This window comes from Solea solea, chromosome 3 (genome assembly GCF_958295425.1).
Source record: "Solea solea chromosome 3, fSolSol10.1, whole genome shotgun sequence".
Classification (NCBI taxonomy): domain Eukaryota; kingdom Metazoa; phylum Chordata; class Actinopteri; order Pleuronectiformes; family Soleidae; genus Solea; species Solea solea.
The window spans coordinates 34,359,995-34,387,264 of NC_081136.1; the positions used below are offsets into that span (position 1 = coordinate 34,359,995).

General features: G+C 43.4%; 3 protein-coding genes across 5 annotated transcripts; 1 reads left to right on the forward strand and 2 right to left on the reverse strand.

Moving 5' to 3' along the window:
- Positions 1 to 595: 595 nt before the first annotated feature.
- epyc (epiphycan) lies at positions 596 to 12,027 on the forward strand. Its single transcript, XM_058625519.1, has 10 exons — positions 596 to 844; positions 3,098 to 3,296; positions 8,066 to 8,243; positions 8,572 to 9,096; positions 9,412 to 9,618; positions 10,026 to 10,157; positions 10,361 to 10,519; positions 10,685 to 10,887; positions 11,051 to 11,146; positions 11,724 to 12,027. The coding sequence occupies exons 2-10, from the start codon at positions 3,105 to 3,107 to the stop codon at positions 11,892 to 11,894; spliced, it is 1,863 nt and encodes a 620-aa protein (XP_058481502.1). The 5' UTR covers positions 596 to 844; positions 3,098 to 3,104; the 3' UTR covers positions 11,895 to 12,027.
- A 370-nt stretch (positions 12,028 to 12,397) lies between these two features.
- Positions 12,398 to 15,545, reverse strand: si:dkeyp-38g8.5 (uncharacterized protein LOC568385 homolog). Of its 2 annotated transcripts, XM_058625532.1 has the most exons (4): positions 15,361 to 15,545; positions 14,647 to 14,740; positions 14,339 to 14,426; positions 12,398 to 14,250 (listed from the first exon to the last, which is right to left on the reverse strand). In XM_058625532.1, exons 1-4 carry the CDS (start codon positions 15,431 to 15,433, stop codon positions 13,549 to 13,551), a joined length of 957 nt encoding a protein of 318 aa, XP_058481515.1. In that variant the 5' UTR covers positions 15,434 to 15,545; the 3' UTR covers positions 12,398 to 13,548. The 2 variants fall into 2 exon arrangements, with proteins under 2 accessions (XP_058481515.1, XP_058481516.1); XM_058625533.1 differs by lacking the exon at positions 14,339 to 14,426 and having other exon boundaries at positions 15,361 to 15,376.
- A 635-nt stretch (positions 15,546 to 16,180) lies between these two features.
- Positions 16,181 to 26,677, reverse strand: scyl2 (SCY1 like pseudokinase 2). 2 transcript variants are annotated; one of them, XM_058625791.1, is made up of 19 exons: positions 26,510 to 26,677; positions 24,194 to 24,390; positions 23,920 to 24,077; positions 23,595 to 23,739; positions 22,897 to 23,046; positions 22,572 to 22,793; positions 21,976 to 22,092; positions 21,757 to 21,882; positions 21,379 to 21,555; positions 21,209 to 21,220; positions 20,690 to 20,812; positions 20,357 to 20,470; positions 20,110 to 20,242; positions 19,806 to 19,924; positions 19,607 to 19,707; positions 19,452 to 19,521; positions 19,292 to 19,369; positions 19,083 to 19,205; positions 16,181 to 18,924 (listed from the first exon to the last, which is right to left on the reverse strand). In XM_058625791.1, the coding sequence occupies exons 2-19, from the start codon at positions 24,368 to 24,370 to the stop codon at positions 18,313 to 18,315; spliced, it is 2,757 nt and encodes a 918-aa protein (XP_058481774.1). In that variant the 5' UTR covers positions 24,371 to 24,390; positions 26,510 to 26,677; the 3' UTR covers positions 16,181 to 18,312. The 2 variants fall into 2 exon arrangements, with proteins under 2 accessions (XP_058481774.1, XP_058481775.1); XM_058625792.1 differs by lacking the exon at positions 21,209 to 21,220.
- Positions 26,678 to 27,270: the final 593 nt, after the last annotated feature.

The following is a 27,270-nucleotide window of genomic DNA, read 5'->3' on the forward strand; positions in this document are numbered from 1 at the left end:
GTTTAAAGTTACCATAGGAGTGAGAGGGAGAGGTGGGCAGATTGAGACGGAGTTGTTGGGGCCAACTGTGACCCACTTTACACAGTGAAGCTAGCCACGAGCTTCCTGTCTGTCCTATTCCAGTCTTTTATCAATGGACACTTATAACCGACAGTCTCATTGCTAGATAAAAAAGAACCACGTGCCTCGCTCTAAGCCCAGATCCCACAAGCTATTCCACAACGGTGCAAAAAAGAGGGAGCAGCTTCGACCAAGAGGGAGGGCAGAGGCCTTCCTCCAAGCTGGGACTTCCTCTCAGCACCATGCTAACACAGGCTCCTCACAGAGATCCCATTGTGTTCAAGGGCCCAGTGGATCCCCCCCATACATGAAAGCAACACATGCCAAAGTTTCACACCGGGAAAAGCCTTACAAATATCCCAAGCTGATTGAGCCACACTCAATCTAAAAAAATAAAGGATACTCTTGTAGGGGATTTAAAGGTTAGTAAGTCACTGAGGCTGGGGGGGGGGGGTTCTCTCTGTGTCTGGTGTCTGTGTGTGTTTGACAAGGCCGTGCATGCGGGTGCTCAGTGCAGGGTGGGTGCACTCCCAGTCACCAAAAGCAATCTGCTCAGGTCCAATCAGTCTCAGTGCCTACCTTCACACATAAACGGCAGGGCACTCAGGTCTGCCAGAGCACGCAGACCTGCACACACACACACACACACACCTTTCACACACTTCACACACATACCCTCCCTCTTCAAGGCACCCTGTGCGACCTCTCACCATTGGCCAAGTCCCGGAGCCCTCAGCATCTCCATCACGGCTGACGGGACCATTCGGGAAAGCAGGAGACAGAGGTAAGTGTTCCTGGAGCGATCTACACTCTGGTTCAGTGGCTCTGTGATGCTGAGTTTTAGAACCGCTTCTCCGGCTTTGCACTGGAGCTGTTGGCTAATTAATTTGGTGGTGCAGCTGCTCAGAGAATTTCTTATATTATGATGTCTCTGTTGTCATTTATTCACTCATTTGGTGATTGCAAGATGTTGACTGTTGCTTTTAGGAGCCTTGTTAGATGTGAGTCAGGTGTCAGTGTCTCAAAGGTGATTGTTCGATTTGTTTGACGACCTTGACGACAATGTTGCATTTTTTACCAATTTTGCTTAAAACGATGTCTTCAAATTTGGGGCAAATTGAACTTAGATTTTTAACACAAAAATGACACGTTGCATATTTGATTTTACTAACCGACTGATTTTTGTCAGGTGCTTTTTCTTTTCTAAATGAAATGCACCCTCGTTGTGATGCAAACGCACCGGCTTCGCAGTCGCACTGGGATGTTTGTTTGGGAAGTTTTGTTTTCTGTGGCTTAGAATCGCTGGATATCAGGAATGCCCGACGTGGAGCCAAACAAAACACAGAGGTAGTCCGGAGGCTACGCTCACATACAAACATACATAGTTTCCACACACATACACTGCACACTGTGATGGACCGAATAAAAGCGCACCTCTGTCTTTAGCATAGTCCGTCTTTTCAGTGTAGCCATGCTGGATTCCAAAGCCTCATGACAGAAAGTTGACTTTTTAAGTTGCTGCAAAAAATGAAGACATTGATTCATATATAAAATAGATTTAAGTCAATAACTCTTAAGTATGTCTCTCCTCGTCCTAAAATAGCAGCTCAATCCCCCCCCCCCCCCCCCCCCTCAGAAAAGATAGGTGTGCTGAGACAGTGTGTGTCTGTGAGAGGATGTGTCTCTGTGTGTGTGTGTGTGTGTGTGTCACTGCACTGAATGAAGCGTTTCCTTGCAGCAGTAACTCACTGCCATCCTGTCCACAAACCTCGGTGGAATTTGGAGTGTGAGTGCTGAGACATGCAGCGGCCGGGCCTCATAAAGCCCCTCTGTAAAGGGGCGAGGGGTCGAGCGAGCTGAGAGACCTGTCTCTCCCTCTCTCTCGCTCTCTCTCCCACTCAAGTCTTTTCCTCACTCGCTCCATCTAACCCTGAGGGCCAACATCTTGTCCACCTCGCTCTCACTCTCTCTCTCTATCTTCTCTCCTTCCCTCGCTCTCCATTTCTCTGGCCAGGCCTAGAGGACTCAGCCTTTGCGACGACACCTGCCACGGACTTGCTATAACATTCCTCCACTGTAAGACCATTGATTCCCAAGTCTGATGTTTAAGACGATAGCTAATTGTGTGGTAATTAAATACACTTATTCGCATTTATGAACTACATCAGCCTCATTAAGCTTAGGAGAGGAGAAACTATGTAGGTTTCCATCAAATCTTTAAAGATTTGTTTCAGTAGTGGGTGGAACACAAGTCCATGTTACTACAGAAGAATGTGGAGTCCCAGCTGATGCTGCTGTCCTAAGTGGAGGAATGTCGGGTTTCACACATTCCTCCAGTTTCTGCAGTTTTTTTCCAGAAGAGTTTTCAGTGACACGATTTCTAAACATCCGCTTTTATTTGCAGTTATTTGCATTTACACCTCTTATTGATTCGTGAACTTTTCTACCTCCCTGAAAGCTTTTCTGTGCCTCCATCCATCCAAGTATTTTTTTCATGCACAAACCAAAAAAAAGCACACTGATTTCAGCGGGTTCTTCAGACGTTGGCTGTAGGCGACTGGACTTGCTTGGGTTGAGTCGCCTCCAGCCAACTGCTGAAGAAGACCTGGATGACTGAGAACCTGCACCAACATAGTTGATGTCCACACACTGAAAGTAGCCACACAATTCGGCCCAAAACCTTTTCAGAAGCCTCAACCAAAGACGGCAAGGAGATCTGTTATTTTAAACCCAAAAGCATCACTGAAACATGCGAGCATCTGGCTGTGTGAGGCAAGAGACTCTCATATTGTGACCTCTCTAGCTGTCTGCACCTCTGTAATGAAGTCACTGACCTTTACGACGTCACCCAAAGTCAAGGCCTGGTCTGTAGCAGTATATGTATAGAGATTTTCTCCTTCATGAAGGACAATGTCCTGTTGAAAGGCACCTACACGTTGTGTAGAACTATGGAATGAAATGACTTTAAACTTTTCCTTTACCAGATCGGATTTTGACAGCTGCATACGACAAATAACAAGTAACTGTGCGTGTCCAGGTGGACGATGAGGATGCTCGTGCGGCTCATGTTGGGACTCCTGGTCCTCAAAGCAGTGGTGGCCAACCCCAGATTTTCCCGACAAGTGGACCTGGACTCGTACGACGGCGCCAACTACGATGTGGATCTAGACAACTTAAATGTGGAGAACCAGGATATCTACGACTATGAAGATGGGCTGACAATTGATGATCCTCAGGTAAGAAAATGTATAGATCCAAAACTGTTTGGGTTTTAGGGAATATAAGTGATTTACTGTGAATTTATTTGTGATTTCAAGTGTAATAGCATGTTGATATTTATTCTAGATATTTTGCAAAGTCCGTCATATCCAAGTGGCAACTGGCCACGATGTCACCCGTGGGGATCGGAACTCCCATTTTGAGGCCTCAAGATTTTCAATTTTGGCTGGCATCACATTGAGGATTTGCACAACACAAATTCATATGACGTTCTCACCGAGTGGAACGGTTCAACGGTCCCAAATTAACCAACCCCTAACCGTTCCATTATTCAGTACCCTTCCCTAGGTGCACCAGAGTAATGGTACGGTGCAGTACGGGTGGAGCTAGACCCACAAAAGCATCACTCTCTCGCGACTGGTGTTTCATCAACGCCTGCAGTCTATTCTCATACAAAGCTGGATGTCTTGTTGAGACAAACATCCACAAACTGAGCAGAAAACCCCCCAAAAAGTCTCCGTTGTGTTGACGTCTGTTGTGTTGTATTGTGTCAATGTCATTGGTCGTTGTCGGCGCCCCAGTACAATGTCATGCTACGTATATCACACACCACCTACCAAGTACTGTTCTCAGTGGAAACACAAGCCTGCCATGACCCAGGGCTTTATGGAAACACGCCAAAAGACAGCAATCGGGCTCCTACTTTATCGTATTTTTTTCTTCTCTGAAACTAGCACCGGAGACCATTACATCCTCGAGAAAATGTTTACTGGTGTTAAAAGAAATAAGCCATTCAAACAAACTTCTTTGTGGCTATTCTATATATTTTAACTTCCTGGCTGGCTTCAGGAGGAAACCAGGTGACTATGTCCAATGGTAGATGGATGGTGGACACCAAAAACTGAGCAAAAAAGGGGTGAGAATGTACTTAAAACAGATAGCTGTGACTCCGTGGGTCTTACCCCAGCTCTTCTAGTCTACATGCTAATGTGTCCATGGGCAAGAACTTAACCCCAAGTTAACATTTATAACATCCAATAGTCACTGCAACGGCTTGGCATAGTTTTGTACTGATTTCTGGAAAACTTGTCACGATTACACTACCAAAATTCATCTAAAATCCAGGTTTCCTTCCAGGTTTCACAGATGCTAACTGTGACTGTGTAATAATGGTGAACCTGCCTGGTTTTAAATTGAGGTCAAATGGTTCAGGGAGCAGATACCAACGGGAGCCATTTTGGGGTAAAGTCAAGTAGATTCAAGTTTCATCCATGGAATCAAACAGGATTGACGCATCAGTGGTATTTTATCACATAGTTTCATGAAAAAAAATAAAAGGGATATTTACTTATTCATTTTAGTGTGGTCAAAAAAAAGGTCTATATTAGTTTCAACGGAGCATCGTCTTCTGTATTTTCCCACACTGATAATATCTCCACATAGCTTCAGTGAGTGGATGTCAAAGAGCTGCAAGCAAGATGGCGACAATGAAATGATTCCTCTGTCATTGTAACCTGCTGTTAGTCTTTACTAGAAATGTGTTGCACAGAGGAAATTAGCCCAAAAATGGGATTTTTTTTTGTAATATTCTATCCAGATTCTGCTCTGCACAACAGATGTTTGTAAAAAAAGTGGCATCGTACTTGAAGAGATGATTCAGAAAAGGGCTTTAAACACACTTTCATTAGGAGCGATCGATGTGCCAAACCTGGAGTGCATGCTCAAACGGCCAGATTTATGATTAATGAGCCGGAGCAACGTCAAGGTGGCACAAGGAAATAAGCGACTGGCATCATCCGCACAGGACTTTCAACATGTTTCCTCTGCACCAGTGACTTAAGTTAAACCTGATGTGGAGTGTACTCACACCACTGCTGTTATCTAAGACCTATTCCACAATCCAGAGCAGCTTTAGCAGTTATGCATGAGCAGATGTCGGCCTCGCGCCAAAATTGAAGTGCATTAATTCTGCTGCGCAAAGGTTTTGCCGCTGTTATAACACCAGTGCTCACTGTGGGAACGTTGCCGTGTGTTACAAGGGACTGGCTTTAACTACGTCTCTCTCTTTGCCGTTGAACGAGCCGGGAAGTGACATTTTTTGAGAGCAGGAAGATGAGAAACAGTAATTAGTGCAAGCGATTGTCTGCGCAGAATAAACACATTTGAGTAATGATCACTTTTGTTTTGTCTACGGCATAGTTAAAGGTGAGATGGCAGATCTTCACATAGACTGGCTGTTTAAAGAGAGTGAAGATTAAAATGGATTTCATTCACACTGTCAGACGTCAGGAGGGAAATTAAGTAGTGATGAGCTCCATGCCTCTGGAATGCCGAGTCTTTACTTTCCATCTCCAGCTCTTTGTTCGTACGTCTCTCCTCGAGGCTTGCCTCTTTTTTTTTCAGAGAAGTGAAGGCTCATCTATGATGTTACATTATGCAAAGTCTTGTCTTGTCTTCAGGCGGCTGCATTTCAAAAGCCTCCGCAGACGCTTTGATTTACTGAGGCGTGTCCTCAGCTGTGTCTTTCATCATTTTCTCACAAGTTGAGTCCACTGCAAATTGCACCCTTGAATAATCGAAGTCGCTGGACAAAACTCCAGATGAAAACACCGCAGTATGGTGTTGTAGGCCAGATGGCAATGGCCGCGTCAGCTGCGTAAGTGTGGTTAACCAAGTAGCGGAACGCCACACAGTGAACACTGCTGCACGTTGACATTCATTATTCTTTAATAAAGAAACACAAACAGCCTTCAGTGCTCACCACGAGGTGATATATTAAAAAAAAGAAATGGCACATCCGTTGCCCTTGTTGCCTGTGTGTCTAGCCCCACTAGTTTAGGGTGCCAAGTTCCCCCGGCAGAAGTGGAATGGCACGGATCAAGTATTTTGGTCACCGTGCGCCGAACTGAATCAAACCGTACCACTTGGTGGAAATGGCCTGTGAAGCTATAGCTGCTGCCGTTTAGCTTCACTTAGCTTCACTGGAGAGTGGAAACAGCGACCTGTGCTCCGTCCAAACAAAATCTGCCGACTTGCATATCTAAGGCTCACTAATTAACTCTCAAAATTTACCATTTTATGATTGACATGCCCACAACATATATAGCAACGACATAATTTGGGTTCGGCATCGCTCCCTCTGCTCTCTGGATTCCCATGCTCTTTCCAGAATTTTTCTCTATATATTTTTAGTGGCCAGCTTTTTTCGCCTCTTCTTTTCCCTCGGGTGTAAATGTTTGTTTTGGGGGGAGTGAAGGGGAGAGCTGCAGGGAGCTAACTCTGTACAACACATTTCAAAGGCCTACCTTGTTGTATCCCAAACTATGTCGCTGCCAAGCTTTAAAATGTCAGATTCACTGCTAAATATCTCTTCATTACCAGATTTAATGCTTTTGCATTACTTTTTCTATTCAGCTCTTCAGGTTCTTCATAGTTTGCCTTTAGTTTTCTGGACGTAATCATTTACTTTTACCTCTTGGCTTTCTGGTATCTGATCACTTTTTTGAGTAGAAAATGCATTCTTGCAGCTACCATGTGTGTCTTGGTTCCACAAGGACCATTCCCTTTCCGCAGGACTGAGTCAGGCTTGTTGGGCGTGAGCAAGTGTCAGGTATTACCTGAGGTAGTGTGTGGAGGTTCGTTGCCCTCGTCTGGACAATGATAGAACTGCAGCACCGTCAAGCACCAAAAACATCAAAATAGGAAAGGGCAGTAGCAGTAAACGTGAGATGAATGTGTCCGAGTCTTTGAACAAAAGAACTCAGGGCACTGTCATTCACAACGCTTTGATCATTTGACAGAGTTGTCTTCTAAATGATCCCCAAGGATGAAATTTAAAGGGTTAACAAAACTGCTAACCTTTAGTGAGTAAGTTATGTGGAAGTACCCTGTGCAGCTTGTCTGTCTTTCACTTAACTAACTCTTAATTTACAAAGATTAAGACGTTTGTGAGCAGTTCCACCAAAGTATTATCCATCATTGATCTGATACTACCGTGGTTGGTTTGTGGCGGTGGATGGAGCATCAGAGTTTGTCCTTGCTGTCTCAGCCTCAGCGACTTCAGTCTAAACACTTTGCTGTCATCTAGTGGTGGAGGAAGGAAGGTTTGCTGCGATTTGTGGAGGGATGGGTCCGTGCTGGTCTCAGCCTTTTGACTGACGTTGGGGAACAGAGGCCCCCGTCCTGTGTGTGTTTTAGAGGTTGCACACCTGATTCAATTGAATGGCTCATTATCAGGCCTCTGCTGACCTCGATGACGAGCTTGGATCAGGTGTGTGGGAGCAGGGCAACATCTAAAACATGCAGGTTCAGGGATCCCCCGAGGATCAGGATTGGGAAACCCTGGTCTGCTCAAGCTGAAACCTGTACTGTGGATGCAGTGTTCAAATTTTCCCAAAAAGACTTGAGATGACAGACTATAGCATTAACTTCAGTTTAATGAAGGGGAGTCTGTTGTCTGTATATTCTTCTTTCTATATTCTTCTGATTCTTGATTGAACTGTGAATAAAAAAAAATCATCATACTACTACACTGAAATTTGACATTTTGTGTGGATGGTATATTAGAGCTTACCAAATGTTAGTATTTTTATTTTGGAATAAATAAGTCTAGCTGTGTTTACCTGTGTTTTCTAATGTCTCAAAAATGACCATTCAGGATCCATGAAGTACAGAATGAGCTTAATTTGAATATTTTTTTGTAACTAAAAGGCCAGGTTCTCTTTTTTGGATCCAGGATCTCTTCTGCAGGTTCATTTTTGACTCACTGCTACCGTCTTTCCCTCAGATAGAGATTGGAACACTGGCCCCACCTGATTATAGTTACCCTGTACCCGAGGCCTCGTTGGAGGAACAGGAAGCAGAGGAAGAAGAGGAGGAGGAGGAAGAGTTGCCCCTAGAACACAAGCTCGTCCCTCAGGGTTCAGGGGGATCTGGGGTTCTCATGGGCCCAGACACACAAAAAGGTCTGAAAAAGCACATAAATATGAATTCACCTCACACACGTCCTCAGTTTGACCTTGCTCTTCGTGGGGCTGGTGGACTCATGAAAGCAGTATTACCCATAATTAACAAAACAACCCAAAACAAAAGAAACACTAATCCATCCTGATAACTCATTTTCTGCATCTCCATGTGCATGCCTTCCATTTAAATAGCTTTGAATGTTTAAATGTGTCCATTTGTCAACTTCTGCTGAACCTAATCATCATCACTGTGAAATCCAACCCCGATTAATGATCCACTGGATTTGTGTCTGTCTTTTAATTAATACCTAATCTTGTCTCTAACAAGAGGTGGAGCTGCGTCTGATGCCCATCGACATTCTTCATGTATCCGGGGATTTTGGGGGTTCCATAGGGTCTGGGGCCTCGAGAGCTTCTGGGGCTTCTGGGTCTGGAGGGTCTGGAGGCTCAGTAGATCTCCTGGTCTCTGGGGTCTCCGGGTACTCGGGGGGTTCTGGGGGTTCTGGTGACATTATCCTCATCTCTGGAGCCTCTGAGGAGCTCTTCAGCTCTGGGGGATCTGGAGAGTTCTTGTTGTCTGGGGATGTCTTGATATCTGGGGATCTCTGGGGATCTGGAGGTGTCTCAGGATCTGGGGATACCCTGGGATCCACAAGTTCAGGAGCCTCTGGGGACATTAGTTCTGGAGGTGCTGAGGTTTCCATTGAACTCCCCCTGGGCTCTGGAGAGTCTGGGGACCAGTCTGGTTCTGGGTTCTCTGGAGATCTCTTGATCTCAGGGGCCTCCGGAAGCTCTGGGTTCTCTGGGGCCTCTGGTGAGTCTGGGGACTCTGGCATAACTTTGTTATCTGGAGGTTAGTACTTTTACTGAGCAGAATCTGGTGGCAACACCATTTCTTGATTTAAAAAAATAATAATAATAATAATAATAATAACAACTCATTGTGATTTATGTTTATTTGTTGTCTTAAATGTCCATTCAACTGCATCCCTTTTTAAATGTAGTTAAATGTTGATCTTACTAAATGACATTGTTTTGCTTAGTCTTTCTAACATACTGTCTCACGTAAAGTGTGACTGTGACTGATTGTTTAATTGGTTGATTGTCTCTTTCACCCCATAAACTCCTAACTTTGTGTCACCTAACCCAACCCTTTGGCTCTAACAAGAGGAGGAGCTGCCCCTCATTCCCGACACAATCCCTCAGGAGGCATCGGGTGCTTCTGGGGATTTCTCAGGAGGAATCTCAGGGGCCTCAGGTGATACTGGAGTCTCTGGAGATGTAGATGTCTCTGGAGCCTCGGGTACTTCTGGTATCTCAGGCTCAGGAGACGCCAAGTTACCTGATGTAATTCTGGTCCCTGACATTGATAAAGGTCAGTATTAAGGAGGGTGGTGGGGACAATGTTCAGAAAGGGACACAATTTGCTGGCTCCCGAATTGTAAAACTTTTATTTTTCATTTTAGCAATAATTGAGTCGGTCAGTACAAGTACTTTGACATAAACGTGGTTCATGGGGGCAACTGAAACTCTAACTGTTACATCTATTCGGAATTAAGTGTTTGTTCTTTTCTAACAATCATATTTTCAACAGACATTTTCATTCAACCACCATTCATCAACTAAAACATGATATATTAACAGTGTGAAACTGATAATATACTGTACTGTATTTAACTCATCTCTGTGGTAAACAGTGGGCCACTGATTGCTGGACTTCCTGTTCCATGTCCGTGCTTATCTAACCTGTTTCTTTTAACACCTGATCTTGTCTCTAACAAGAGGAGGGGCTGATTCCGACTACACCAGAAACCCCTCAGGAGGGTACTGGCAGTGTAGAAGGGTCAGTGAGCTCTGAATTGCCAGAACCCGATGAACCCGATGAGCCTGATGAGCCTGTGGTTGACAGATCAGGTCAGTAAAGAACAACAAGGGACAGATTTCCTAGGGGTATCGCGGGAAACCACGGTACCGCTTGGTATCCTGAATGTGACCGACATTGCCTTGTAGGCTCTGAAAGGGGTTGAGGCTTATTCCACAGATTACGATCCACTCTGCCTTCTGTTTTTCCACACCTCATTCTCACTCCCTCTCTTCTTTTTCTATGCATGTCACAGGTATGCCCACTTGCTTGCTGTGCACGTGCCTTGGTGGTTCAGTCTACTGTGACGACTTGAAGCTGGACAGTGTTCCACCTCTCCCCAAAGACACCACTCACTTCTATGCGCGTTACAACAGAATAACCAAGATCAACAAGTCCGACTTCGCCTCCATGAGTATGTTTCCCACTTGAATGAAAATTGAAATCAAAATGAATTTGCATATTAAGACAAAGGGATTGGTGTACAGCATTACTCCACCTCCGTTCCTCTGACCGTTGGCATGAACAAACGTCGGTATCAAAAGTGTCTCGCAGTGTTGTTTTCCCTGCTTCCCTTTAGACAAGCTGAAGAGAATCGACTTAACTGCCAACGAGATAACACGCATCGACGACGGAGCATTTTTGGGTCTGCCCGAGCTGGAGGAGCTGGTGCTCCGAGAAAACCACATCTCACAGTTGCCCGCCCTCCCCGGGACCATGAGCCTGATTGACGCCAGCCACAACAACATCGGCACCAAGGGTGTTCACGGAGAGGCGTTCAAAGTATGTGCACCTTTACTCGTAATCATGAATATTACAACCCGACCTGACCCAGCCCGGCCCGAACCCGACAAAGCTGATGACCGTTATCCATGATCTTGTACTCAGATTAGCTTCAAATGTGTTAAGAATTCAAATTACGTGACATGTATTGCTCCGTTTCCAGGACATGTCGAGCCTGCAGTACCTCTACCTGACAGACAACCACATGGACTACATCCCAGTGCCTCTACCAGAGAGCCTGCGATCCCTACACCTACAGGTACAGTACATCTGCCTCATACTGGCTGACACCGAGGAGAGAAAGGTTCAAATCATCATACGCTTGTTCTTCGCATTCGTGGGATTAAATCCCTATCCATAGTTACAGGTCCTGTATAAGTGCACAGCGGTTTTTGGTTTTTCATATGGCCCAAGCATGGCCTAGAGTCGGGGTTCCTTTTGTCTGACAGTAGAGCGGAAACAATTAATTAAATTAATTGACAACTATTTTGATAATCGATTAGTCAGTTTGAAGCTTTTTTCATGATTAAAACAAGATTTCCGATTGTTTAAGCTTCTTAAATGTGAATATTTTCTTCATTTCTTTGCTCTGGATAACAAAGAAATCAGTAAAAGTGAATCATTTTGGTTTGTGGACAAAACAAAACATTTGAGAACATCATCATTTCCAGGTGTGACGAACACCGATCAACATTTTTTAAGGTTTTCTGCTATTTTTGGACCAATCGATTAATCGAGAAAATAATCGACTAATAATCAACTAATAATCGTTAGTTGAAGCTCTATCTGACAGTGGTAGATAAACTGATCTCAAGCCCTCCTGTCTCCTCACACAGCGGAACAATATTCAAATGATGCACGAGGATACGTTCTGCAACCTGAAGGACTACAACTACATCAGGAATGCACTGGAGGACATCCGTCTGGACGGAAACCCCATCAACCTCAGCAGGACCCCGCAGGCTTACATCTGCCTGCCCCGTATTCCCATCGGGAATCTCATTTAACCACAACGCAGACACACACTCTTGCACGAATGCAACCACATGCACACATTTCCTTGTACATATCGGCACAAGAGACCACACACACACACACACACACACACACACACACACACAAGGACATGTAAACCATTTTGTTCAGTCGATTTCCAGCAGATCTTTCACCTGTCACTCGTGCTGCTGTTGTTGTGTACTTCAGGTCAGTCAAAGTTTGTGTGGAAATGTGTTTCCCGAAACACCCACAATGAAGTCAATTAGGAGTCAGACTGTGGCGATCACCAAGCACATACACACCTAAGCTAAGGCTCCTTTGCTCGCCCTGTTGTTCCGACTTCTGAACTGTGCACGGCGATGACACAATCATACATACACACTGAAACCGCCACATTATTGCCTCGCCAACAACAACAAAACCAATCTACACACACATACAAATACACACACACACACACACACACGTGAACTTTGCCAAAAGGTCAAATTGTTCCACAAAGAAATCTGTGGAATTCAGAGAAACCAGTTTATTAAAAGATCCTCCAAAACATGTAATGGCAAAGTAATATTGTTTGTTTTGTAAAAATTAAATGGGGGCGGGGGGTTATATTAATATTAACGACAATTCTAACACTTTAGGAAAATTCAATATTTACTGGCATAAACATGTTGAAGCTGGAGCTTAATGGAAGGTAAATGGAATATCTAATGCAATAAAAGAAGCATTTCAATAAAGTCACTTGTTGTAAAGTCTGTACTGTAATATAAAAAAATATATATTCTGAAGAAATTTTCTTTCTTTTTTTTTTTTTACATGAACTGTAATATTTGGTAGATCACATTTCAAGAAGTGATGTTTTAACCATATACCAAAGACTGGGGGGGAGGGGGGGGCTGTTGATTTTGATTGTGGATGGGGTTAAAAATAATGCTAATAGCTTGCTGTTGTGTGCTCTGTATGGAATAACCACAAGTGAATAAAGTTGTTTTGAAGACCTCTCTGAACCAAGAGTGGCTCAACGTTTTCATTGACAACTCATAGGTGCACGTATTACTGTGGATTTTAAGCTGCTTCTGTTTATGCAGATTAACGTTTTGGTCCAATGTGTACCACATAGGTTTGTGTAAGTGTATAATCACTTTGGCGGCCAGGGTCTCGCTTTACAGAGGCCGCACTGACTACATATATTAAAATTGATGTAGTCTAAAAGTGAGGCCACTAGGGATAGACTCCGCTAATAGCAAAAATAAAATTCTATGGGGAAAATAAGCTTTTAATTCTCACCTGACAAAATCAGCTTTTTTTCCCTGAGACAATGTCTCAAACGCTAATTTTAGGTTGATTAAAGTAATTTATTTCATGGCATTGGTCAAATCTCTAGAAGATTACATCCATTTTCATTTACCACATAGTCTATGGGATTCTGCCATCTTGTGCCACCTTGTTCCTACAGCAGCCCAAAATGACAAAGTGTGTGTCTCACATTGTGAAGCACAAACTTACTGCGCAAAGGAAGAAGAACGCCATCCTTTCTGGTATGTGAAGGCCACCATAGATCCCTGAAAGCCTAAGGAAAATGAGGGTGTTACAGTCCACAGTCTCACCATTAGATGTCACTATTTCTTACACAATGGACCTTTAAAACATTGCTTTGTGATTCTCTTAAAAGTCTTCAACAAGTTTTTCAAACAAATACAGGAAGCGCTCCTTCCTGTTCATGTCCGCAACATGGGCGTCTTTGCCGCCGTGTTCGGCAACCTCGGCGATGCCTTTCGGAATAAAAAGTCTCTCCAGTCTGGCTTTCTCGCGTTCCAAAGCCTGGCGCTCTCTGCGCAAATCATCCCTGTCCCTCTCGACCATCACCCTCTCCTTCTCCAACCCGTCCTTCTCCCGCTCAAATGTCACCTTCTCTCGCTCCAACGAGGCTCGGTCTCGCTCCAGAGTGGCCGCCTCCCGATCCAGCACCGCCCTCTCCCTCTGCAGCACCAGCCGCTCTCTTTCGATCAACCCTTTTTCCCTTTTAATCACCCGTTTTTCACTCTCCATGACGTTCCACTCGTCCTCCACCTCTTGCATGACGCGATTCATGTCCTGGCGTCTTTCCTGCAAGACCTCCTCGTCATCTCCGCTCAATGTAACTTCTATTTCGGGCCCCTCTTCTACGGAGGTTGCAGGGTACAATGTTGACAGCGTCCTCTTCTTCGGTTTGGAGAAGGGTAAGAAGTTACATTTGTCTTTATTGTGGGGTAAACCATTAAGCAAATGGGCACTGCCTTCCAGCCGCAATATGGCTTCATCCATCAGTCTAAAGTGACGCCACATTTTGGGGAACACCGTTACCCCATCTGGAGGGTTCTTCAGCTCCTGAGGGGACAGAGATCATGTCATTACATCAGAACAAAACCTGTCAGAAGGTTTTTTTGAATGTGCAAGCAGTCAAAAGTAGCAATACTTTGTGTTTCTTTCTCAGGTTTTCCCACTTTTTGGACGCTTGACGGTGGGTCATCTTGTGTTGTAATCCCATTTGCTTGAGGATTGCTCTGCAAATATGATCCAAACATCTTTGTCATTTACCATTGAATTTTACTACTACACTCATGTGTGGTTACGAAACGCGAAATATATTGAATTATAGCGTATAATTAAACACAAAAGACAACATATGAGAAAACAAACACTCGGTAAGCTAGTAAAACCATTTGTAAACAACCACGTTTCAACACTGAAGCATGTTGAAGCTGCTCTGACTTAACGACGTACCTCCATGCCGTCATGGTAGTGTTTCTTTTTCCAGAGAAGAGGTTATCATTCAAAACCCTGAGCTTCACAAAGTCTTCGGTTTCTTTAGAAGTCACTGAGAGAGAGAAATAAGAGGAATAAATTAATAAAAACACTTTTCATATTTTTGATAATATTTGGTTAAAAAAATCAGTCACAAATAAAAACTAATAAAAGAAAATAAACTAATATCTATATTTCATTTTCATCTGTAGATTTGTCTTTTCAAAATGTCAGAAATATCAATCTGTGTTTGATATGCAAATTTGTATTTACATATCAGATTGGTATTTCCAATTTAATGATTTGTCTAATTAAATGACCAATGACATATTGTAATAACAATTACATAAATTCGGTATTTAATACCAGAGGACATGTCATGTCTACAGTGGCTATTTTTAACATTAGAATTGCATTCAATTTGCTTGTTTCTACTTCATATCCAAACGTGTAGGCTTTACACTTTACAACCAATGTTGTGTTGCACTGAATTGTTGGTTTACTTTTAGTTTTGTTTCACCAAGTTTAGTCTGCTGCCTCACAGTTCACAAAATAACCCTACAAACTACACAGGCAGCACTGCTAATGTCGTTGAACCTCCTGTTACCTGCCTAGCCCACTTGCTAGGTGCCTAAGCTACCGAGCTTCCTTAAAACATCAATATCCTCTGTATCTTCTGACGTTTATACTCACTTTTATATGTATTGTCCGCGGGGCTGACATTAATATAAGTGGTGCTGGTGTAGTCGTGGTCCCGGGTTTCCATTTTGCCCAAAATAAGGCTTTTTAATTTAGGTTTAGGCCTTTTTACGTGTCCTTCGTAGGTCGTTCATATTCCAGAGGAACCTACATTCTTCTTCTCATGTCTTTTTAGGGTCCTCGCCGCTTGTTATCAGGACGCGCCAGTGTCAGAAGCAGCTCACCGTCGCCCTCCAGCGTTCGGGAGGGCTTTTCGCACTACAAAATAGTTGTTTTGCTCGTAAACGTTTAATTTAAAAAAAAAAGAAAATATGAATACGTGAACAAACACTTAAAGAAGTCAATGTATTTTAAACAAAGCTCAAGTTTAACCAAAAGGTTAAGAGAATAATGTAAAGTAGTATATTTAGAGTGCTGTAATCAAAAAAGACAAGGTTTAAACAACATATATTGCCTTCCTCTTATGACAGATATTATTTTTAGTTATAATTTGAGGTGACATGGCATTTAAAAAAATAATAATTTGTTTAGATTGAAATGAACTGCTTTTGACGATATTATTTGATACAATCTGAGTAATCAAAATTATCTTGAATTTGTCATTTTTATGATCTTACTGGCCTCCCTCATCGTCACCATGTCAAGTTTCAGGCAATTTCACTTTAAAAATATGGAGATTTTACAGATTTCTGGCTGTATTACACTGTTTACCAATGTTTCACATTATTACATTGCCTTATTAAGATACTGGTTTGTCATCAGTGCACTTACCTCTTTTCACCTCTTCCAAATTCAAGTGAAATAGAGTCCAGTATTAGATTGTGTACTTTCCTTTATATGTACAGATTCAACCCCCTGCAGAGACGAGCACCTCAACACACAAAACACAGGCCACACACACAACACACAGAAGACAGAAGTAGTATACAAACAAGTCAGTAGAAGAATAAGAATTTTGTTTTCTGCTTTGGGGTTCTGCCAGGGTAATGTACTCCGAAGAAAATTAAAATGTGCAACGTTGCGCGTTGATCTACGAACAATAATGACCAGATCACATGGATTCCTGTATGACCAAAAATTGCAAAATGAATGACAAAAGCTTAACAGCCATGCTGCTGAAGAGGAAGGACCAATAAAAGACGTTAAAATTCTTTGTGTGAACCACAGAGTTGTCAAAAATCAGCAAGACGTGTAAAGTCTCCGTAGGTTAGCGGAGATGAAGGGATGCCAATCAAAATCTACCAACAAGGATTATTGCACATGACTCACCTAAGGCCTCTTTACCATTGTCGCCAGAACATTATAAAAAAAAAATCCACAGGGCAATAGATTTTAAATAAACAAACTAAATATTTACACTTCACAATATGTTGCCAGCACTGGTCCCCGTGACAGCTGAAATGAAAACAATAGAACGAGATCTCCTTCGACTGTACAAATCAACAGAAATGGTTACGCGGTCTGTTTGAGCGGCGACGAGCCCGACGTGCGCAGCAAAAAAAAAAAAAAAAACGCCCCTGGTCACAAACACAGCAGCGGTGAAGTTCAGTAACGCACGGCAAAACAAAAAAATAAAGGAAATGCCAAACAGTTGATTGACAGGGAACATATTAATACTTGAGAAACAGATGAGCGTTCGTCTTGGTTTATAACATCTTCCCACCAAGTTCGCGAAATTCAGTGGAACTCAATTTTGCCAATTTTGTCAATTTTGACCTTTGGGGGAGAGGACGCCATAGAGCCCTTGAGCAACAGGCAGGTCCGCGAACTATGCCAATATCACATTTTCGCCCCCACACCTGACCTCCATGCCAAGTTTCAAGAGTTTTTATGCAGGTAAACTCCCATATTTTACAATGTTAAATTAAGGGAGAAGTAGAATCTTTTTACCATAGACTTCCTAAAGAGACAGATGTAAAAAACATTACTCTTCATAGTCTTCTACTTTGCAACTTTTCCAGGAGAATCTGGAAGTAAGAATACAGAAATAGCCACCAGGGGGCAACTCTGCTGAAAAAAAGGAACAGTCAGAAGTTTGAATGATAGTCTACGGGAAAATAAGCCTCTTCTTCTTCTTCCCACTTGATTTATAAATGTCCGCCGACATCTTCCTGAGGAAATTATGGTCTCAATCTCCAAGTTCCAGCTTTTCTCCATCAAACGTGTCCACTTTTGTAAGCCGTGTCCCCATTTAGAACAAAGTAGATGACGAAATACAGCAAATACGAGCGCGACCGACAACTGGTATCTTTCTAACAGCAAGCCTGGTCGCTTCCATTTTCTAACCGGGAGACTGCGATCAAATTTCAAACCTTTTTATGCACAGTCTATAATATCGAACTAAATGTAATGGAAAAAGAGCGAGATTCACGGCACTAGAAGCAGCTTTAGAGACACAGTTACCATGGAGACAGACTGCAGAGGGGTCGTTCGCTTCGCTGTCCACCTTTGTTTTGGTGTATGCTGTTATTTGTTTGTTTTCAAGCAAATCTGTTCAGATTAGGGCTGAACAATCATAGTCACGTCGATGTCCACGGAAAAACATAACTTTTGAGGGTTAAGGGGAAAAAAAAAAAAAACTATCAAAACTATTTGTTTAACTAAGAACAAACCCAAGAAATGAACCTACAATGAGAATAATCGTGTTGCAAGGGTAAGAGATACTACGCTCAGATAGGGAAACGCCCAGCATTTAAAAGAACACAGTTTAGAAGAAGTTCCAGACGCAAACATTTCTGTCTCTCCGGTTAATCGCAGATGGAAATGCAGCAGAATGTGAGCGAGAGTCAAATTTTGAACCCGATTTAAAAACACAGATGGCGACAATCGTTGAAAGGATTTTTCACATCTTCACATTCAATAAATCTTTTCTTTCTGTGAGAACTCGAGGCTCTTCTGTCCAAACAACAGACATGAAACCGTCGTCTTTTTTTTTTTTTGTTCGACTTAGCCAAACAAGTCTTTCAGGTCACTGGTGACGGACGCGCCGTGTTTCATATTCGGGGGGGCCGCGGTGGGTTGGGAAAAGTTCTGCGGGCTGAAAAACGGGTTCGCTTGCATCCCAAACCCAGCGGCGGGCGCCCCTCCCACCCCCTGCATCTGAGTCTGAGGGTTCTGGCCTGAACCATACTGACTGAGCCACGGGGAATTGGCTCCAGGCGTCGCTGCGGGAGCCAGTTGGTTGAGGGTGGCTTTGGGTTTGCTGGATGTAAAAAGATTGTCCAAGGCTGACATGTCCGTGGCTCTGTGTGTCTGTCCGACGGACGCGTGGTTCTGTGAGATTGTGCCAAAGTTTGGCGTGCTGCTGGTGGTGGCCATGCCGCCGTAGAGGCCGGGGCCAGCGGCACGCATGCCCATCCCCATGCCCGCCGTCTGGAAGCCCATGGGTGGATTGAAGCCATTGGAGACTGGGGCGCCCATAGAGCCAACCATGGGGCCGGAGGTGGGGAAGGCAGCGATGGTGGTGCCCTGTGCCGGAGCTGGTCGTGCAGTGTTGGCCATGGATAGGTTGTTTAGGGATGTCATGCTGCTGAGAAGGCTACTGGTCAGATCCTTAGTCTGCAATGACAGGAAAAAGCGTTGGCGATTAGGCTTGTAACTGCAGTGAACTACAGGGGCATCATTATAAGTAGTTTACTACCAACACAACCCAAAATATCAATGGAATAATTGGGAAAATAATCACTAAATCACATCAACAGCCGTCCAGTTTTTACCTGAGAGTTGGTGGAGGCGGCCGGTCTGATCGACTGTGGTGCTAACGGTTGCTGGTTCCTCAGTTTGACTGCTTGCTCCTGCTCCTTGGCCAACCTCTGTTTCTCCTCTAAAGTCAGCGACATCTGGAGGGATTTGACAAAAGGGAAGAGACCATGAACAAAAGTGAAGTGCACGCAACAAGTGAGCAACAAGATGAAAGCTTTCATACTCGATTAGGCTGCGAGGCGGTCGCCGCAGACCCGTTCTCTTTCCCGTTAACCCCCGTGCTGCCGAAGATATCGTCAATCTACGGACAACGAGAACGTTTTCAATTTTTCAGGATCTTTTAAAAGTATCTTTGACTGTAATTAGATTTCTGAGTCGCTCACCTGGCTGCCAGAGCTTGGTGGGCTCTTGATTTCCTCTGATTGGTTCCCTGAGTTTGTAATGTTTATGCTCCTGTTTTGAATAAAAGGCATTTAACACAAGGAACGACAACGAGACTAATCATCTCAGTAAATACATCAGAGTCAGACACACAAACCTCTGCTGCGCCTGCATGAGGTGCAGCTGCTCCAGCTTGGTCTTGTGCTCAGCCTCCATGCGACTCAGCATCTCCCGTATAACCACCATGAATGAGTTAAACTGAAACGTGGAAAGGTAAATGCTAAACTTTAAGAACAGTACTTTACACAGATCTGTGTGTGTGTGTGTGTGTGTGTGTGCGCGCGCGAGTACGACACCTGATTCAGGTTGAGGTTGTTGTCTATACTCAGAGAGACCAGGTGGGGCAGGGTCTTGGAAGCGAGGTTCTCTTTGGGAATGCCCAGCTTCTTGTGGCTGTACGTGCATTTGTAGATTCCTTAATTGAGAGAGAGCGCGAGAGAGTAAGCAAATAACCAGTCATTAGCAAAGAAAACAAGAGGCAGCTCAACTAATAGAGGCAACAGGGGACTCAAACTGTAAATAAATGTTAAACAGAGCTTTTTGTTCACAGCTGATAGTCAAGTTGTGGCCTTTAGAACCAACAGTGTCCAACCTCCTTACCCAGAATGCCCATGAGGACTGCTGGTTCTCTTGAGGGGATCTGTTGCAGGAAGGGCAGAATCTCGTCGATGACAAACCACTTGTCGAGATACTCCAGGATTTTCCCCAGACACACCAGAGAGTTCACTCGCACCTATACGATAGACACGAAAACCAAAGTGAGGACAAAAAAGGGAAAAAAGGGAAAAGGTGAACACCACAATCAGAAACTGGAGAAGTAAAGTCGTCACTAAAAGAGAAGACTCACAGCTAATGAGGAGGTCTGTAGGCAGGCCGATTTGATTTTGGGGATGAGGGAGTTCTTCATGGACGGGTAGTCAATCAGGTTGGCAAACGTCGGAATGATGTTCAGGCACAGCTCCTACTCAGACATAATATGAAAGGAAGGTCACAAAAGAATGTATGTTCCAAGGACTGCTAAAATAATCATTGTATGTACAGTACGTGATATCTACAGCATTTCTTTTCAGCTTTCATTAGACAACTTTGCCAACATGGTCAGTTTTCTTGTTCCTGGTTTATAACTGGCTTGGTTGTATAAAAGTAAAGACTAAGTACACTTTTATTTTTCCTCCTGTACCTGGATCTGTACAGAGGGAGCTTCCAGAGCCCTGTAGACCATAGGCAACACACTGTTCTTGATGTCCCCTTCGGGTGTTTTGGTCAGCAGCAGGTCCATCTTCTGCAGGAAGATCAGCAGGATCTGCACAACGAAGAAAGAACCAAGTTAGAACCAAGAGACGGAAGCAAGAGAACACTCGTCTATTCTGTGCTTGTGAGTAAGGTGGTAAATGGAAGTGAGCGGAGAGACTCGGTACGTTTACATGACATTTGAGTCTTAATAAACCCTGATAATATGAGTCAAATTGGCCATGATCCACCGGTTTTGACCCAGAAATAAAACATGGGCGAAATCCAGCTTGTATACTGGGACAACGTCAAAGTAGTCCACTTAAAATGTCGTCATCGAGTCACAACCGCTGTCAACGTGCATGGAAACGCACCGGCTGTGATTTTTAGTCGCAACATGTACACACACACACACAGACACACACAAAGTGGATGTGAATGGAGCCTATGCACAATAGAGACCACTCACCATATTACTAGCCTGAGGAGGCATGGGAAGAAAAATACAGAGAAGGAAACAAGCTTCATAAAAAATAACCAGTCCAAGCAGAGAATTTCATGCATTGACAAATTGAAACAGTACAGCCTCTTGTACAACCAGCTGGAGTCAGACATCGAGGGCGTATTGTGTGTTCCTACCTGAACTGGCTCTTGCTGCTTGAAAACGGGCGTGAGGTCAGGCAAGATGAGGCGGACGTACTCCTCTTTCGTGCAGTCCTCGGCGATCAGCAGCACGTTAGGCAGCACAAAGGGAACCATGTCCGGGTTGACAAACTCGGAGGTCAACGCCGGCAAGATTCGATAAACCACCACTCTCTGCGAAAAAGGGGAAACAGGGATGAGCTAAAGAAACACACCAGACGACTGTAGTGTTGTGAAGAGCACTTGAGGATAAAACAGTTAACAGTTAATAAAAAAAAACAAAAGCATTGCACCTTGTTTGATAATAGTGTGGGAATCCAGGTAAAAATTATAAAATAGTAGTAAGATTGCAAATTTTAAAAGAATTTCCCTTACCTTAGGCAGTTTGGGCAGCACTTTGGGGAGGCCTTTAAAGAACTGAGACTTCTGAAGGTTGTCTCTTTGGAAGAGGGAGTCAAAGTACTGAAGAGTCATGGCACCCACGTCGTCAAAAAATGGCATCTGCCGTGCACAGGGGGAAAAAAACAAAACATGGAGAATAAGAAACTGGACAAAAAAAACGGCCGGCTTAATACAATATTTACTATTTCACACCTTGGTCATCTGGTCAGCATCAGGACGGACGTTGGGCGTGACACTTAGCAGCATTTTGACGTGCTCCCGCACATCCTCAGGGATTTTGTTTAGCACAGCTGGACTCATGGTGCTCAGCTAAGATTGAAAAAGAGAAAAAAGAAAGAAATAGCTCACACAAAAGGCCCAATCCCATTTCTCATTCTCCCCCAAGTCTACAAAATGAGAAACCCATTCAAAATCAAGACTCAAAATTGAACTTGTTGTCACCCATCGTGGACTAAAGGCATTATTAATCACTTGTCACACGTCAGAAAATGACTTCAACGCCTGGGACTACTGGTGACAGTAGCTGGTTACTTTGGTTTGGAAGCCCCTGAAAAATCCCAATTTGAAGGGCTAGTTAACCCTCACACGTCTCCTTATCCAGCCATCATCCATCCGCTACCGCTTTATCCTCCACAGGAGGGTCACTGATTCCCCAAAAAGAATCAGAGGAACCCGCCACATGCAAGGGGTATGAGGGCTAAGCAGTAGCAGCAAGGGGTCAAACAGGAAGTCTTCAGATTTGAATTATTCATTTGTCTTGCATCCACATTTGGCACACGTCCACTTACCTGGTCCAGCTGCCTGCTGAAGCTCTTAAATATGTCATGTTTGCTGACTTGGAAAACAGGCTTGCCCTCGTTGAAGATAGCATGCATGACAACACCCAGCGAGTACATGTCAGAGGCAGAGTCGCAGCTGACGGACAGGATATACTCAGGGGCCAGGTATTCAGGGTTGGGGAGGCAGAGGGGCGGAAGGTTGGGCTCCCATTCTTTACACGTGTACTTAGGCTGGAGGAGGAGGAGGAGGAAGAGGAGACAACGAGAATGTCAAGATGTGACAATTTACTGCGACGCCTCCATTTTGGTGAAGGGTGGTGAACCTTCAACACACCTCAGCTTCTGTGGGGTTCGTGGAGGAGATGCTAAAGTCAAAGCCCATGATCTTCCATGCGCCACTCTTGTTGAGGATGATGTTCTCGAGACACAGGTTTCCATGAACCATTTTCACCCCACTGTGGAGAAAGGCCATACCCTCAGACATCTGACGAGAGAAAATGTCAAGGAGAAAATTTAGAATGTGGCTGCTGAGAAAAGCATTTTCCATTGTATGGGCATATAATATAAAATAAACATCCTTTAACAACTGTAAGATGAGATGCATTGTTGTTTGACGTCGTTGATGAGACAAAAAGGTAAAGACACTTCAAGGCGAGGCGTGGACTCCGGGCTGGTTAAACTGGCTTTGACAAACAACAGCATGTGAATCCACCCAGGACATCTAGAAGTTAACTACATGGTAATATGTCCTTAGAGAAATTTAAGGTTATTTAATGAACAAACTCTCAAGTACAGCAGTAAAGGTACAATGCCTGTCTTACAGTGCATTTTAGATGACACAGAAGGTTAAAAAATAAATAAAATACCCATTTTGTCACTTTATTGTCGTTTTTCTTGTTTCACTGTGTCTTTTAATGGTGTCAAATTATTTTTTTTTACAGGGGGGGGGGGTGTTGGACAGACGATTAAAATGTCCACTCGATACCGTGTTTAATTCATTTAGGATATAAAAAAACCTCGGTGCACTCTTACCTGTAGCAAGCCATACTTGATCTCCACGTCGAAGAGCTTGTACTCCTTGATGTCGTTGGGCACGGGGCAGGGCAGGTTGTCCCACTGGCCCAGCACATTGGACAGGCTCGCAAACACCGGCTCTGTACAGAATGCCAGGCAGTCTCTGTGGTCAACACACGAGAAACATAAAATACCTTTATCTTTACTTGCTTGGCTTGCTCTTTAAACATACGGCGGTGATCGAGGACATTGCCACGAGCAAAACCTGCTAAGTGCTTGCTTTTCATCTGGGTGGTGACTCATTCAGTGTGTGTGTGTGTGTGTGTGTGTGTGTGTTACTCACCGTGACTCTTCCAGAGGATGCTGCACAGTCAGGAGACGCGGGTGACGCAGTCTGGTCAGCTGTTGCACCCCCTTTTTCAGCGAATCAATGATTTGGTCCTTCTCAAACTTCTGATACTTGTCGACCATCTTCTTATCAAACACAAACACTGCCACTTCCTGGAGGAAGCAAAGACAACAGAGATTAAGCCATCTTCACCAAGTCATCATCACAGTCGTTTCTCTCGTTACTCCAGTCTGAACTTTAATTCAGATTGGTGGATATTAAGATGCACCTGCTTGGTGGACTTCTTGGTGCCATTGTAGATTCTCCAGCACAGGCCAGGACCCCCACTGGCGATATGTCGTCCAACCTCAAACTCGCGTGTCACCGGGTTGCCCATGACGGCGCTGGTGACATCTGCTGTCACTTTAGTGACGGTGCTTTTTAGCTTGTTCAGCATGGACTCCATGTTCAGGCCTGACCTGGCACCTAGGGACAGAAAAGTACATTCAACTCAGGGGACAAGTAAAAATAGAAAAAGAGTTTTTGGTATCACTATATGAGACAGCTGTGGCCTAAACCTGATTCAGTCTGGCAAAAGGCCTTAAACAATTCATTAGTAACACACTTTGTTGCACTTGCTATAAAATCTGCACATCAACCAGCATCTGAGTTGTGCTGAAGAGAATATGCACCCAGATATCTGCCACGAGACTTATGGAATGACTCAGGATATATTTATGCACACCACAGTGAGACTCTCTTATGAAGTACTTTAGCTTTACATGAAAGCATGTTAAAAATAGGGAAGTCTGACAAAAGAAGTTGGCTGACAGGCCACAGCCTCTTCATTGTTTGTTTTATTTGTCTTCAGTAAGATTAGAACAGTATTTTGATATTGATTTCAGGATACAGAAATAAGAGTACAATACGCTCTGCACTATGTCATTATTTTATAAACGACACTGATCGACACTGAACAGTTTGCATCGTTCATTCTGCATTTCTAATGTTAGGCACCAGATTCAAATGGATCAAAACAGAAACACCACGAATCCAAATGAGTCCGTTCTTGTTACTGCCTGACCTGACCAGTCATGTTAGTGAGAATCCATGTGTATGAATAATGTATGGATTTATTGCCACAACTACCAATTCTATTGTGGAATTGCAAAAGTACGGCGTACGTTAAAATATGCAGTCAATAAATTAGGATTAGGGATTGGGTATTCGTGTCACTTTATACGTGAATGTAAGCTTTCACATATGTTCTAAAAGCCACATCTAGTAGCTCAGCAAAACAAAACATGAATTCTGTAATGATTTACTCGCCAGTGAGGGGATAAACACTATTCATTCGTCAACACTGTGACGTAACTGTGTCACTGCTATGTGTTTACTTTGTGATGACTACAAAAGGCAAGCAATCAAAATTTGCCAAAGGCACAGACCTATGAACATAATATGTGATTTAGTAAATATTCCTCTGTGGAAGCTGCATGTTTTGGACTGTGGGAGGAAACTGGAGAAGGCACATTGGGGGGAGAACATGCAAACTCCATGCAGAAAGGCACTTGTTCTGACCGGGTCATGAATCCGGGTTGTCATGCTGTAAAGGCAAGACTGCACTCTTATAAATAAAAGTGGTTTACGAATACAAAAATTATAATACAGAATACAACCATGAGAACATGAGACCCCATCAAGCAGCACGAAACCCAAACTTTAAGACAATGTAAATCAATGTAAAGTATTATTAGATATGTGAAAAAATGTGCAAATACAGAATATACCATCATGAAAAGACAATCACACATGTCAGCTCTTACATTTAATAAAACCAAAGTCAACAGCTTCAAGGAGTGCTGTGTGATAACGTTTGTAAAAGTGACCAAACAGTAGCCAGAGGTAAACTGTGTGTGAGATGGAGCCGCAACTAACAATTATTTTCATAAATCGATAAATCTGTCAATTATTTTCACAATTAATCGAGTCATCGTTCGGTCCATAAAATGTAAGTTGATCAGTGTTTGTCAAACCATGGAAATGATGATGTTCCCGAATGTCATGTCTTGTCTTTGTTATGTGGAGCAAAGAAATGAAGAAAATATTCACATTTAAGAAGCTTGTTGATGAAAAAAGGCTTCGAACCAATTAAGCGATGATCTAAATAGTTGACGATTCATTTTGCAATCGAGTAATCGAGTGATCGTTTCAGCTTGAGAGCTCACAAAAAACACCTGCCCCACTCAACCTAACTAGACTTAAACTAGTTAGGTTTTAATGTAATATTCCTCGCTTTAGCCTGAATGCAGTTGCGAAACACATGAATGTTGGACATGTTTAGCCTGTACCGGATACTAGCAAAACACTTGCACAACACAATGACACCGTCGCCAACAGCAGCCCCACTACATCCTCCTATGAAGCCTAAAACTCGCCCAAAGCGCTGACAACACCGCCGTGAAACTGTAAAATGCGTTTTTAAACAAACAGTCCACGGTGTCGTTGCCTAGCCAGGCTAACTAGCCAGCAATACGTAGGTGCCCAGTTGCCCCTCTGTTGTCTTAATCACTCCGACAGTGCGACACAGTGTACAGACTCTTACCGTTGGATGAAAATAGCAGTCAAATGTTTTTCCCCGACAGTGTGCGGACTTCCAGAAGCAGGTGCTGTCAGTGTTGGCTGTTAAACACAGCCCCCATGTCTTCCAGTAGCATACGAAATGAGTTAGCTCAGTGCGCTAGTCAACGAATTAGCCTACTTCCGGGTTTTTTCAATGGCGTCAGGTGCGTCGACGTCATCTGACTGTTTCCTTCACTGAACAAGCCTCTTTTTTTTTTAACTATTAATCGCCAACGGTCAAAGTCTCTCAGATATTTGCCACTCAACATTACTTTAGGATTATTCAAGATTCATTTATTAAGTTTAGTGTGTATGTTATAGGCCTCTAACTAGAAGCGTGCTACTGATTTATAAATAACACTAGTTATTTATTAAGTGACTAATACTAGGCCTGTTGTTCATTGTTATTGACTATTGTGGCAAACAGTAATTCATCTAAAATGGAGTGTTGGATGTAACTAACTCCAATATTAGCATTATTCTTTGTTTGTTTTTATTCTTTGCACATTGATATGGATGCTGGCACATTGTGTCTGCTTTATGTGCACATTTATATTCATATTTTCCCTTTAAATTCAGAATATTTACATCTAATTTCAGGATTTTTCACCCAGGGATTATTTACAACAACTTGTGACCCATATATGTGGCTATGTACATTGTTGTTTTTAAATTTTACAGTGTCTTTTTTGTGTTTGTATCACTAGTCAAATTATATACCATATACCACAATGTCTAGCACAG